Raw genomic sequence first — 14,226 nt, forward strand, 5'->3', positions numbered from 1 at the left:
CTGCTGGACTGCACATATGCTCTAAAGAAAAAGCCATCCTGTTCATATAGAGCACCCTGACTCATTCAATTCTTATCAGTTACAATCTCTAGAGCAAAAGAAAGAATAATAAGGTACTTGGGAAACTTTACTCTTTCAACTGTAAAAACATAAGGATTTTTGTCTCCCTTAACCTGAGCTGTGTCACAAGGCAGCAGAGAAGAAACATTTATAGAACAACTCTTTTTCTTCTCAGGAAAATTAAGGTTCACATTCCAAGATCAATACGTTTATATGAATCCCTAAAGAAACCTCAAAATTCCTTTACTCTTACAAAAGGAGAGGGGGGGTTGTGATTGATAAAGTCTGAGTGCAATTATCTTTCCTCATATTTTCCCCACATGCCTGTGAGTTTGGAGCACAACTGCTTTTCCTGAAAGCAAATGCTAACGCTTCTCAGACATTACCAGCTGAGGTGAGACAGGTTATTTGTAACATTAAATTCCCTGATAGCAGGCCAAGAGTCAGTTGTAGCCATTCATTTAACTTAACATCCTCATGCACAATGCTTCGGTATTTCTTCATTAAAAAGAAAAAAATATATTTTATTGTGCAGGGAGGAAGCCTTAGGGTTCGATTTCCTTTCCCATTTCCTCCTTCGTTCTCTCCCACTCACTAGCAGCAAGTCAAGGCAGCAAAATCAGTTTTGGCACCTACTGCAGATGCAAAGTTCTGACAATCGCATGACTTGCCATCACATGACTTTGGGGGATCCCAGCATGAAATGGCAGGGCAAGAATACCCGAGTTGTAGGCCCAGTTCTTCCCCTTACTGCTGTGAGTACCTTGATGCTTCTCACAATCCATGCTATTAAACAAGGTTTCCCACTGTCATTAAGGCAACTAACATTATTAGCCAAATGGGTGCATGCAACTGGGAACTGGTACAAGGTCATAATTTAACTGGGAACTGGCTCATGGTCACTTGAGGTGGGGACCCAAGTCTTGGCTACTTTCTTGCACAGCTTTTGGGGAAAAATATAAGTTGCTTCAGAAACCTGCATTAATCCAGTGCAACTCTGCATCACCCTCTAGCAGCTTGACTCCATATATATAAGGGTGTCAAAAATATGGCCTGTGGGTGGGAACCCTATCATCAGAATCGTGATGCTGCTCATGGGTCTCGGAGTTGATGCATGCTGATGCTGGCTCACAGGGCCAGTCTGTGGACCCAATCTGGTGCTTGGGGCCAGTGAGGTCTAATGAGTTTGGCAACCTTGATTTCTCTCTGTCTGTCTCTTACACACTTTGCTCAGGTAATGTGCTCTCACATATTTTCACCTGGAAGTTCTAGGTTCAGGTCCCCAAAGTTACCCCTGTAAGAGCTACTGTTACAATCATCTAAGCTCTCTAACCACCATGCAACAGTCTGCTTCAATCTAGAGCAATGAAGACAAGGCAGAAATTCTGATGGTCACTATTCTACAGCTGTTTCTAATGCATGTGTAAAGTAATAGCAGTGCATATGCAATCTCTTCTGGCATGGGTTGGTCCACAGAGGGTGAGAGCATTTTTCACCTCTCACAGCTATTTCTGCAGTTGAAGTGGAAGAGGTCTGTGTTGTGGATCTGAAGGTTTCAAATTCTATGCTGTTTCCCATATGAATGCAAGAGCATGCATTTGTGTAAATATGAACAGAAAGATCAGGGAACAGTTGTTGAAATCCGTTTACAGTACACAATTCTATATTTAAAAGTGAATTTGAAGGCTGTACTAGTATTTTTATATTTAATAGCAGCCTTCAACTACCTGAAGAGTGGTTCCGAAGAGGATGAAGCCGGACTGTTCTCAGGGGTGGCAGAAGACAGAACAAGGAGCAATCGTCTTAAGCTGCAGCATGGGAAGTTTAAGTTAGATATTAAGAAAAACTCTCTCACTAGGAGGGTAGTAAAACACTGGAACAGGTTACCCAGGGAGGCTGTGGAATCTCCATCCTTGGAGGTTTTTAAGAGCCAGCTAGACAAAGCCTTGGCTGGCACAATATAGTTGGGGATGGTCCTGCTTTGAGCAGGAGGTTGTACTAGATGACCTCCTAAGGCCCCTTCCAACCTTAATTTTCTATGTTTCTATCTGGTTTGCTGTTAGCTGTTTGCATTCTGATTAATCAGAGCTGTCCCTTAACAAACAGGTTATGGGAGACTGGGAAAACTGTAAAGGCGACCTTCCCTGTATTTCCCAAGTTTGAAAGCTCTACCTGAATACGCTAAGAAAAGGTCATGCCTTGATTTAACTAAGCTTTCTGCAAAGCCAACCCATTAGTGTTTTACAGGACTGAATACAGAAACGTGCTGCTAAAGAGCTATGGAATCACTTGTAGGTCACTGGCCTGAATCCCACCCAGCTCAAGACGGATTAAAGTTGTTGCCATCTCATGTAAGTTTAGGAACAACTTTAGGACAAAGGACAACAACCCTATAGGACATGGTAAGCTCCCGCTCACAACATTAGCACACACTAGGTTTTACCCCTTGAAAAGCTACAAGAACTTTGCCCATTTTATGTTAGCATTATGGTGCTGGTAATAAGGCAACTGGCTTAAATTAATATCTCTCTCTGTGGAAAGATCAGAGATCCTCTTTGACCCTGTAAAGTTTCCTACCTGTTGTACTGTGTACATTCACTTTGGGCTATTAAAAAACTTAAAGGAACAGGGAACGCAGATGGCGAATATACCAACCCTGACTGATAAGCCATGGACCTACACTGACAACAGTCAAATGTTTCAGTATGGAGCTAAAAACAAAAAACAGAAGTTAGAACCAGGACAAAAAATTGAAGCAGTCATTCAAGAGACGTTTACAACCTGCAACAGTCAGCATATGTTCCTTGTGAACAAAAGCCGGTAACCCATTTGTTTTTTTCCTAGGTTATAGTCATGAACTAGTGGGACTCTGCATATATTGAAGTTCTGATCCTCTAGTATGTTTTCGGTTTTTGTTGCTATTTGTAGCGCCAGTCTGGCAACTTCTAAAACAAAGAAGATATTTGTTCATTGGATCTTGCAGCTATTCTTAGTTGCTGAGATTTTGTAGTGTTTTAAAAATCTTAAAATTCTTTCTGATTTTAAATGAGAAAGGACAACATTCTTCCCCAGTCCTTTGTCTAATTTGCCCCTTAAACAGCACTTTGTGTAGGCCCAGTTTTACTGTTTTCTGCTGACATTTTGTACGAGTCTTTCACAAGGGAGTGCTGGAGATAAAACATATTTTCCCAAATTGCTTAGATGATTTCCTTTTTATTTATATACTTTTGTACACTGGTGACTTTAAGAAGGTTGTGGTATCATTAATGTTACTGTTTTTATGTAGTGAATCCAACAAAAGAAATGAAGCCAGACCTATCAGCAGGGATCCTGGTTTTCCCCGATAAATAAATAAAGAAATAAATAAATCGCAAGTTCTCTGGTAAAACCCCTGAAATCCATGATTAAAATGAAAGGACCCTCACTCGTCCTCCACAGCCTCCCCTAGCCCTGCTGGTGCCCCTCACTCCCCACCCCCAGCCCGGTGCCAGAGGGGGGCCCCAGCTGCCAGGGCCATGGGGCCAGAGACAGAGGTCCACAGCCCCCTGCTGGAGGTGGTGGCTGCTGCAGCAGAGCAGAACCCAGCTCCTCCCTCCCACCCCGTGCTGCCTGCCTGCTGCAGGATCAGGGGTAGGGCCGGCTCTCTGCTGCTGCATGCACTCTGCAGGGGGCACAGGGGACCCATGCCTCCGAGATCCGTGTGTGGGATGGGAGCAGAGGTGGGTGGGGGCTGCCCGCTACAGGCTTGGGCTCCCACCCTGCTGCCCTCCCCTGGGGCCTCCTCCGCATCTCAACAGGTGCAACCCAGCGCTGCAGAGCAGAGTGGGGCCATGCAGGAAAGGTGCTTATCACTGTGAGCCCTGCACTGCCCTGGCGACATGTCCACTAGATGCGCAGCAGCCGCGGGGCTTGTCCCTCACTGCAGCCCCACACACAGGGAATGACTTGCCAGGGCAGCGTGGAGCTTGCAGCAGCAAGCTGCTTTTGTGCACGGCCCCGCTCTGACCTGCAGAACTGGGTTGCACCCCGCCGGGCTGCGAAGGCCCCTGGAGAGGGCAGTAGGGCGGGAGCGCAAGCCCACAGCAGGCAGCTCACCCCCACCCCATGCACAGATCTGTGGGGCATGGGTCCCCTCTGCCCCCCGCAGGACATGCAGAGCCGGGGAGCCTACCCCACCCCCTGACCAAGCTGCCCACAGCCTGTCCCGCTCCCCACCGGGGCCCTGCAGCCACACATTGTGGCCCCAGACCCCTAGCACTGCCTGGCTGGGCAGCAGCCCCAGCCCTGCCCAACTCCCTCCCTCTCTATGGGGGCCTCAATTCTCACCCCTCCACTTACCTGAGGGAGCTGCTCTCCAGGCTGCCTGGTGGCCACGTGCATATACATGCACATGGTGCCCCCCCTGCCTGACAGCGCTCCTCCAGCTCCCTCTAGCCCCTTGCAAGCTGGAAATCTGCCAGCCAGAGCGCTCTTTGCAAAACTGCAAAATCCGCAGGTTTCTCCAGTAAAATAAGAAATCCGTGTTTGCCCCTGGTAAAAGGTAAAAACCATGATTTTCTCTGTTTTCCCATAGGAAACAGAAAACCTGGATCCCTCGCTATCAGCTAGCAGAGTAAAGAAATTAAAACAAAGATTTTAAATAAGTGTCTCACCTCTGCTTAGGATCTTTCTTTAGCAAACCTGACAGAAGAGATTTTGCTTCAGGTGACAAAGTGCGTGGAAATCTAATCTCCTCCATGAGGATGAGTTCAAAGAGCTTCTCATGGTCCTGATTGTAGAAAGGCAGGCGGCCACACATCATTTCATACATTACAACTCCTAAGCCCCACCAGTCCACTGCACGACCATAATCATTATCTTCCAGCACCTGCCAAAAAAAAAAAAAATGTACGGAACAGGTTTAACACATGGTTGTACACTGGGAACACACAGAAAATTCACACAACAGGACCTGTACTTTATATTCATGTTTCCGTATTTCCCAACTGTGTCCACAGGCACGGCATACCTTCTGGAGATCCCTTTGCAAACAACTGACACCAATGCTCACCAATGATTTATCAACAGGGAACGCTCTAGGCAAAGAAGACTGAAAAAAAAAAAAAGCTAGAGAGCAAACATGCTGTGGCACTCTCCCCCTCCCGTCCCCCCGCACATTACTTCCATGATAAGCATAACCTTCTAAAGCCTAGAGGCTGAGAACCCAAGTCTGCTCTCACATTACAAAGCCAGCTGTTAAATCCTAACTTATTCATTAGAAACCGTTCCAAATGGGATCCCATTTTAAAAACAAGATGCCATTTGGGGAGAGAAGCAGCTGATTATTAACCTGTCGCTTCAAAGCTACAATCATATTTGTTCTGTCTCCATGTCGACTTGTACATTTTCTTTAAGCTTTCTCATACAAAAAAAAGAAGTTAGGTCGCAGTGCAAGAAAGACTGTCTGTGCATCGTAAAAGAATTACCCAGCTGAATTTAACTTTCAGGGCCAGAGTTTTCAAACAGCTCAGCTTTGAACGTTCTGTTGCAAATCTGGCTTTTATTTCGATATCTTCAAGGAGAGCTGAACTTCTGAAAATCTACTCTCCAGATTTTCAGATGCTCTGCACTCATAGACAGCCTGAAATCTTTTTGATGTGCAGCTTTTTCTTACTGAACACAAAGATGTCAAGGAAAGAAACAACTGCCTTTTTAATTATCAGGGGGAAAAAACCTTCTATTGCAAATTTCTTTTCCTTAATTCTAGCCACAGGTTTTACTTCTATATTCTGGACACAATATCTTTACTCTTCCAAAAAGTCCGCATTTAAACCACCTATTAGTAGCAAGAAATGAAACTTCTGAAGTTTGTTCTTTACTGTCATACAGCGTTCATGGCTGCTCACTTTACAAAGCTACAGTTTGGAATCATTTATATGCAAAAATAGGAGACTTCGGTGGGATTTGGGACCAAAGAACTAGCTGAAGTCAGCAGAGGTTTTGCCACAGGTTTTTAATAAGACAGGACCTGGCCCTTTCTAAGTTTATTCACAGATTCTTATATAATTCATTCAAAGAGCTTCTTTTTAATTTTGTTCCCTTTCTCTTTGGCAGGAATTGTTTAGGTCTCTGCCTTAAAAATGATCTGGACCAGGAAAAAGGCTTGCTGTAAAAATCCAAAGGCTGTCAGGTATTAGATTACCCCACACAGGTCTATTTACAGCCTCTCTTGCCGTATGATTCACACCAAACGACAGCTGGTTCTACAGCTGCCCCATATATGTATAAGACCAACACAGCTGCTTGTCTGCCAGGATTCCAGGAGCCAGCCTCATCCTTTATGAGGAATCATGGGCTCTAACTTCGTACTAGATATTGTGTGACAATGCACTTAGCCATACTTCTGAGTCACACCCTTTCAATAAGGGCTTCCTGTTCACACTAACCCACTTGGGTTACTGAAAATAAATTAGACACACTGCCTTCACATTTTGAAACTGATGTAAGAGATATGATAGAATGGATTAGAAACAAAAAGAAACGAAAAAGCCAAGCCTATGGCAGGTTGCTTGTATATGATACAAGTGCTAGCAACAAAACAAACAAACAAACAAAAAATTACATTTTCTACTACACAAAATAAACTTCAAGTGATAAATTTGGCCAAACCAACATGTTAAATGATTATACGTCATATTCAGATTATCTACTAGAATTTTGCATCTTCTGCCTTCGCTACACCAGTAACACAAGCAGCAAAAAGGAAAAATGCTTCTCCCAAACACTGAATTCATGTATGTATAGAACAGGACAATGGTGTTACTGTAACTTGAAGTATGTTTGCAGCCAAGGAGGGGAAAACTAGATAAGCAGCAGGAAAAGGCATTACATGCCCTTGATTTATTGCAAAATGCCTGATAACTGGGAAGCAGCAAGGTAACAAGGTCATTTAACTTAAATTATATGGATGGTCAATTCATAACAAACAGCTGTGAGATGGAATTTATAAGAGAAGGCGCAACAGCTGTAAACACCACAGCCGTCGATATATCTGACACATCAAAGCCGACGTGGTTCAGTCACTACCATCCATGCACGAGATTCCAATATGAACCTAAAAACAACTATGCAGCAACTGTACAAACATGCTTCTATGTTGGATTCAAGTTACAAATAGAGATGACAAGAAAGACACCCCTACTTTCAAGGATGCATGACCTTAAAACATACAATACTTGCTTATGCACAATTCCCAGATTTTTCACATGCTGTCAACCAGATGACGCAAGCCTTCAGGATTTAAACACTCCAACTCACAGTACAGATCTGCAAGTAAGGCAGTTACAGGGATTTGCCCTTCTGGGTTGCGACTGAGCCAGTTCATTATAAATACTGAGAGGAAAGTACTAGTGATTAGGTGACCAAAACAGCTAAGTAACTCCCCTGTGTGGGTTTCCCCTCAGACAGTCTGTGGTAGGGGGAAAAAAAATAATTCTGGTATTTTTTACATCACGCCACAAAATTCTCAATGAGAAGCTGCAGCTTAACATTGCTTTTTAAAAAAAGATCCTGCCAACCAGAAGTCATATTTGTGAACAAGTTCTCCTTGCTGTGTTATTAATCCCTTTTCCCATCACCAGTTCTCAAATGGTGGTCCACAGACTACAACCTGGATTCACTAAGGAGCTTCTGGTGACTCCTTCAGAACAGAGCAAGCAGGATGGGGCTGGCTCCAGCCTACTTTGACAGGTGCCTGGGTTCTTCATAGGAACAGGCAGGCTTATCCTTTATGAGGAAAAACAGGAAAACAGCTGGAAACAGGAGCATACGGCAGCCCCCATGTCACTGCCTCAAAGGAAGAGAAGCAGGCAGGAGCAATCAGCAAGGACAAGAGCCATCAGTGGACCAAAACAGAACACGCTCCCCTAGCATTATTTTTTCATAAAATAAACTACGTGCCTTATTTTACTACCACAAAAAGCCTTCACTTTGTGCATTCACCCGGGACAATGGTAAAACAGTTTCACAGGTTGAGGCCTTCCTGCACTAAAACAATGCTCAAGAATGGTGTTAATTTAAAGAACATAGTTTGTTATAACAACCAAAATAAAGATACCTCTGGAGCAAGATATTCTGGAGTGCCGCAGAAAGTTTTCATTGTTGCTCCATCCTTTATACCTTCTTTACAGAGCCCGAAGTCTGTTATTTTTATGTGTCCATCTTTATCCAACATAAGATTCTCCAGCTGAGATCAATGCCCAAAAAAAAGGATGATTAGATAGATAGCACAAGCCTTTCAAGCAGGCTTGTCAAATACCTGGATACCTGTACATTACTCTTTTCATTCTTGTTCATACTGGGATTAGAAATGTGCTGGCTGTCCTAGCACGCACACACTATAAATTTACGTTTCCTCAGGGAAATGCTAGGAAAAACATCACATGGTGCTTGGGCAGCTGACAGCTATACACTGAGCACATAAAGGGTCTTACTAGACTTAAACGTCTTACAGTTTATCATCAACAAAAGCACAGATGCATTTAAAAAACTGAAACCATTTTGCCTCTCTCTTACTCCAAGCATCCTCAGAGTTTGGTATGGATGGAATCCTGCAACAGGGATAAAAATAATAAATCCATTTAAAACTAAGGGATCGATTTATCTTTGGGCCCTGAACATAGTGAATGTGCTGTATATTGACGCAAAATTTGGCATTTACCTAGAACTGAGTCAATGCCTATCCTGCTTGTTTCACCCACATTTCAGTTTTCTGTAGATTCAGGGTAGTAATGGCAGAGCAGGGTTTTTTTCAGCAATGCCTAGGGGATTTGGGAGTCTAAAATCCCAGCCACACTCGCTAAATTCATTTTGCAGCAATCTTAAATGATTCAGCACTTTTCATCTAGATCAGAGGTTCTCAAACTTTGTCATAGTGAGCCTCACTGAGGTATGAAAAAAATGACTGCACCTCCCCTCGCCTCTCTTTTGGGGGAGTGAGGGGGGTTGCCATCTTGGAACTGGAAAAAAACCCAATCGTATACTAAAAATCAAATATCCATAATATTTTAATAATATTTTTAATTTATTAAAAAATATATTTTGCCCTGATTTACATTTGTTTGTGTAGTATAGATATAGAGGTGATTGCATAATAGCTCAAAATAAAGTCTTACTATTGCATATCGTGTGTGAGGGGTATGTGGGGGGGGTATGGGGGGTGAAAAATGTGTGTGTGTTGGTGGGTGTGGCGTTTGTAGGGGGAGTAGGGGGTGTGGGTGTGTGTAAGGGAGGTTGTGGGTGTGATGTTTATGGAGTGTGTATGGGGGATGTGCGCACTGTGCACACATGGGTATGGGGGTGTGTGCGTGTACACCCCTGCCATGGTGCACAGCTCTTGCTGCAGCAGCAGCAGGGGGTGGGCCCTTGGGCTGCACATGCCCTCCCCCACCCCCCCACCAGCATGCAGATCTGGCCAGTTCCAGGAGATGCACATGGTGGCAGGGAATGGGGTAGGCCGGCCCGGTTCCATTACATGGGGCTCCCAGAGGCTTGTGTAGCTCTCAGACTTGCATGCTGCTGGGGCGGAAGCCCCATGCGATGGGGACAACGGCCTGGCCACACTCCCTGCCACATGCAGGACCCCACCAGGAAGCAAGGAGCAAAGCCAAGCCAGCCTGGCTCCATCACACGGTGCTCCCTGCCACTTCCAGCGGAGTCCCAGAAGCTACATATGGTGGTAGAGAACAGAGAACCCTGCTCGCTCCATTGTGTGGGACTTTCCCCCGGCAGCGCACAAGTCCTGAGAGCTGCACGTGAGCTGCGGGGAGCTCTGTGTGATCGAACTGGGCTGATCTGACCTCTGCACTCCTTCCACCCCACTGGGCACCTGCCAGCCCCAGTCCTGAGCTCCTGTCCAGCTACAGCTTCCCTCTGCCTGCCCCAACTTCCCTACTTGCTGCCTGGAGGACTGCAGCAGTGATAGGAGAAGGAGCTGCTGGAGGCTGGGGAAGTTGAGCAGTTTTCCAGGTGGCAACAGCAGTAGCCCTGCCTGGAAGTGGAAAAGCTTGAGAGAGTCCAGAGAAGAGCCACCTGTATGATCAGAGACTTGCAAGGCAAGCCACACAAGGAAGGACTGAGGAACTTGGGCCTCTTCAGCCTAAAAAAGAGAAGGCTGAGAAGAGACTTGGTAGCAGCTTACTGCTATATCAGGGGAATACATCAAGGGCTCAGCAACCAACTGTTTACCACGGTACCCTTGGGGAAAACTAGAAGTAATTGGCACAAACTCCTGGAAGACCATTTTAGGCTCAACACTAGGAAAAACTTCTTCACAGTCAGGGTGTCCAGAGTGTGGAAGAAGCTCCCTCCAGAGGTGGTGCAATCGCCTACCCTGGAGATCTTCAAGAGGAGACTGGATGGTTACCTCACTGGGGTCATTTGACCCCAGTTGTCTTTCCTGGCTAGTGCAGGGGGCTGGACCTGATGATCTTGCGAGGTCCCTTCCAGCCCCTTAAAATCTGTGAATGTATGAAGTAGTGTGCGCTGGCCAGGGCTGGGGCAATGCTGTGCATGAGGGTAAGAGCACAGCGTGCTGCCTTGGCAGGAGTGGGTGGGGTTTGGTGGGCACCCATCCGCAGGCCAGATGAAATCGCCTGGTGGGCTGGATTCGGCCCACGGACTATATTTTTGCTCACCACGGTCTGATGTGGCACAGTTGCTATGCAACATTAGTATACTAAACACAAGCTTTTTGCATTATTTTATTTTTAGTTATTTTAAAATATAATATATCTAAAATATATAACTTTTAAAAAATTCATCCAACCTCTCCTCAAAAAGTAAAATAAAAAAAAGACTCACAGCTTGCACCTCCCTTGACATGACACTGCACCTCCCTAGGGAGTTCCACCTCATAGTTTGAGAACCACTGATCTAGATCAACAGCCATTCAGGTGGCTCCTAAAATGAATGGTGGGCTGAATATCTAGTAGCATCACTTCCCCCACCCTGAAATGCATGCACTTCTGGGGAAGAAAAGCAGCAGAGGGTTTTTTCTCCACCAGGAAGGGTAAGTTAGATTCCCCCTCCCCTCAGTAGTAAGCAACTGAGCAAATGTAAGTGCGAGAGAAACAGGATGTTAGGAGAGCAAAATGTACCCGAGGATCACATTTGTGAATGTACCCAAGGATCACATGTGTACACTAACAGAGAGAATGTGGCCAAGATGTTCAGCTGATCCTTCACTACTTAGGAGAACTGCCAGTCCCTCTCTCCTAATGAGAGTGGTCAATTTTTAGCTTTACTGCCACTCAAAGATACATCTACAACAGCAAAGCACTTCTTTGTGTTCCACTGGGGCACTGGTAGCAAAGGCACCAATATCCTACCTATAACAGATAGATTACGCAAGTGTTGGGTGAAATCTTATAAATTCAGCGTATCAAAATAATAACTGCAAAATTCTCTTATATTAAATTCCAGTGGACAGGTTTATTGCAGGGATGTCAAACTGACCCCATGCTGGATCCAAACCATAAAGCTCCATGTGGGCCACATCTGTGGGGCCAGTGACCAGGAGCATCTGATAACCATGGCAAGGGCTATAAGCCACATGGCTGCAGGCTAAGCAGCCGCTCTCAAGTGGTGAGCAAGCAGCAGCAGGGCAAATTGTGGGCCAAGCAACAGTGGGGCAAACAGGCTATGTGGATACACCCTCACTCATGTCCTGCCATCAATAGCCATGTCCAAGGGGCCATGGATTCTGTGACGAGCCCTGCCCTCTTCTAGATGCGCTCCCAAATTCCCTGGCCCATCAGTATATGTACATTTAACACATCTGGTTTACAATGTTTAAGTGCTATTTTGTAAATTTCCAAAAGTAAATAATAGCCCGTGCCAATTTTCAGTGGCCTATGAAATTAGAAGGCTTCTATGTACCTTCAGATCTCTGTAAACCACGTTCTTCTCTGAATGCAGGTAATCCAGTGCTGACACAATCTCAGCTCCATAAAACCGAGCCCGGTCTTCGGAGAAAACGCGCTCTCTTGACAGATGGAAAAACAACTACAACAACAATCATCTGTTACATTTAGAATGCACGTGTTTCTGAATGATGTACGCTACTTTATAGAACATGCTGCTTAGAAGCAGATATTAACCAAGAGAGAAACCTCTCTCCACCCACCCACACACACCTGTGCTCCAAAAGGTTCTAAGCTGTACCCTAAATTAAATGATTAAACATTAATTTAATCTACTGCAAACGTACATCTGCTCTATTTGATAACTTCATTATGCACCACACATTTAGACATATAAACCAATAGAAAAATCTCTCATTTAAAACTACAGCTACATTTTATACCAGACTTGAATGCATTGTTTTAGAAACGTAGGTAAGGTTCTTTGGGTAGATGTGATATCTTTTTAAACTAACTAAATAGTTGGAAAAAAGTTCTTTGCAAGCTTTCGAGCACAAACACCCTTACTTGGTCTAATAAAAGATATGACATTTACCCAAAAAAACCTTGCTTGCCTAAGCCCTTAGAACAACTCAGCTACAACCAACAGCCCCATTTTAGAAAAACGACTTTTTCCTCAGCTGGAAATTTTCCTCATCTGAACCAGTCCTTGTTCTAAAAGCTCTCCTTTTTGTGTATAGGGCTCTTCAACGCGCTGTGTTTTTACATTCTAATATTAAACAAATCCTAAAGCTTCAACATTATAGAGCAATCACAAAGCAATGTCAAGATGTAGTGAAGTCAGATGTCAACCTAAAGATACTACTGGAATCTGTATTACTGAGGAAAAGCCTCTGACAACCCTTACTCATAGACCTAAGTCCTGTGAGCACTGCCATTTAACAGGGACTATTAGAGAGAGTTAACATTTGCAGTAAACTCCAAGATTTGCAGGCATGGTCTCTCAGCAAGGGCCATGAAACCAACTATAAATGTAGATTACAGGAAAATCCAAAAATAACTGAAGGTGGTTCAAATTTTCCTTACCTCTCCTCCATTAGCATACTCCATAACAAAACACAAGCGATCATGCGTCTGAAAGGAATACTTTAAAGCCTGAAACACATTTAAATTAAAACTTAGAGGTGCCACATCAAGAAAAGTACATTTATAAAAAAGTACATTCCATGAAGTTTTAAGACTAGGTGGAGAGGAAACACCACCTATTGTATTGTATCAACACGGCAGTATCTTCAGTTTTTCGGTAGCACTTCTCAAACAGGGCTGCAAGGGGCAATTTTTGTTTTTCATTAAAATAATGAATTAGGTTCCATAACATTTTATAACAACTGTCTAAAAAGGTTATGATGCTAAAGGACAAAGCTATCATCTATCAATATTAACTGGAAATCAGCTGATAGCATGAACATTTCCCCAACACAAGGCTCACAGGCTCTTACAATTTCAACTCCCAGGTAAGATACGATCCCACCAAAAGTGGACACAAGCCTTACTGTACTTGCAGCAAAGCCTGGTGTGAAGCAAATACTTATGCACGCTGCTCTGTCGCTTCTGCTCTCTTTACTGCTGCCACTCCATGACGACAGCTAACTAGAGGATTGAGCAATTCTGTCGATATCAATTTGCCATCAATTCACAAAAAACAGAACAGGCAGGGGAGAGCCGCAGCATGTCACAAAGTGTCTCTGTACAGTTGCATCATGTGTATTCCCACATCATGAGTGCCAACAGCTTGTTTGCCACATCCTTCATTTGTTTTTATGGGTCATGACCCAGCCTGACAGCTGGGTTTTCAAGACAACCCTTGCTTGAGATGTTTTGCTTTATGCCAGCATGAAAAAGGGGGACGTAGAACACAATGTCATCATAGCCAACATTACAAGGAGCACATCTGAATCAGCAATATTTTTGCAGAGAGGAAGATCAGACAGTATTCTGCAATAAAAGTCAACAGGCGCACCAATGACTGTACTTAGGGATTGTACTGGTTTTAGAGACTCAAAGGGTCTCTCTCTAAAGGGATCTTTGTTTTTTCATTAAGTACCAAGCGCTCACCGGCTAAATATCAGGACCCTCAACGGCATCTCAGTCACTGAACTACCCAGCATTACTAGTCACTGTTGAAAACTAAGGCTCATAAGATTTGTTTTATTACTACAATAAGGAGGAAAGTCATGGCTGTCACAATGCCAAAATGGCTTTACCA

The 14,226-nt window shown here is 44.2% G+C and overlaps 1 protein-coding gene across 1 annotated transcript in view; it reads right to left on the reverse strand.

The window, feature by feature from the left end:
* Nucleotides 1-14,226, reverse strand: part of AKT1 (AKT serine/threonine kinase 1) — a 105,244-nt gene that overhangs the window by 16,559 nt on the left and 74,459 nt on the right. The window contains exons 8-11 of the mRNA XM_006271369.4: nt 13,047-13,115; nt 11,977-12,102; nt 8,156-8,284; nt 4,713-4,927 (exon numbers count right to left, since the gene is read on the reverse strand). Coding sequence (XP_006271431.2) covers nt 4,713-4,927; nt 8,156-8,284; nt 11,977-12,102; nt 13,047-13,115 — 539 coding nt within the window. The remainder of the gene's footprint in view (nt 1-4,712; nt 4,928-8,155; nt 8,285-11,976; nt 12,103-13,046; nt 13,116-14,226) is intronic.

Source organism: Alligator mississippiensis, chromosome 2 (assembly GCF_030867095.1).
Source record: "Alligator mississippiensis isolate rAllMis1 chromosome 2, rAllMis1, whole genome shotgun sequence".
Taxonomy (NCBI): domain Eukaryota; kingdom Metazoa; phylum Chordata; order Crocodylia; family Alligatoridae; genus Alligator; species Alligator mississippiensis.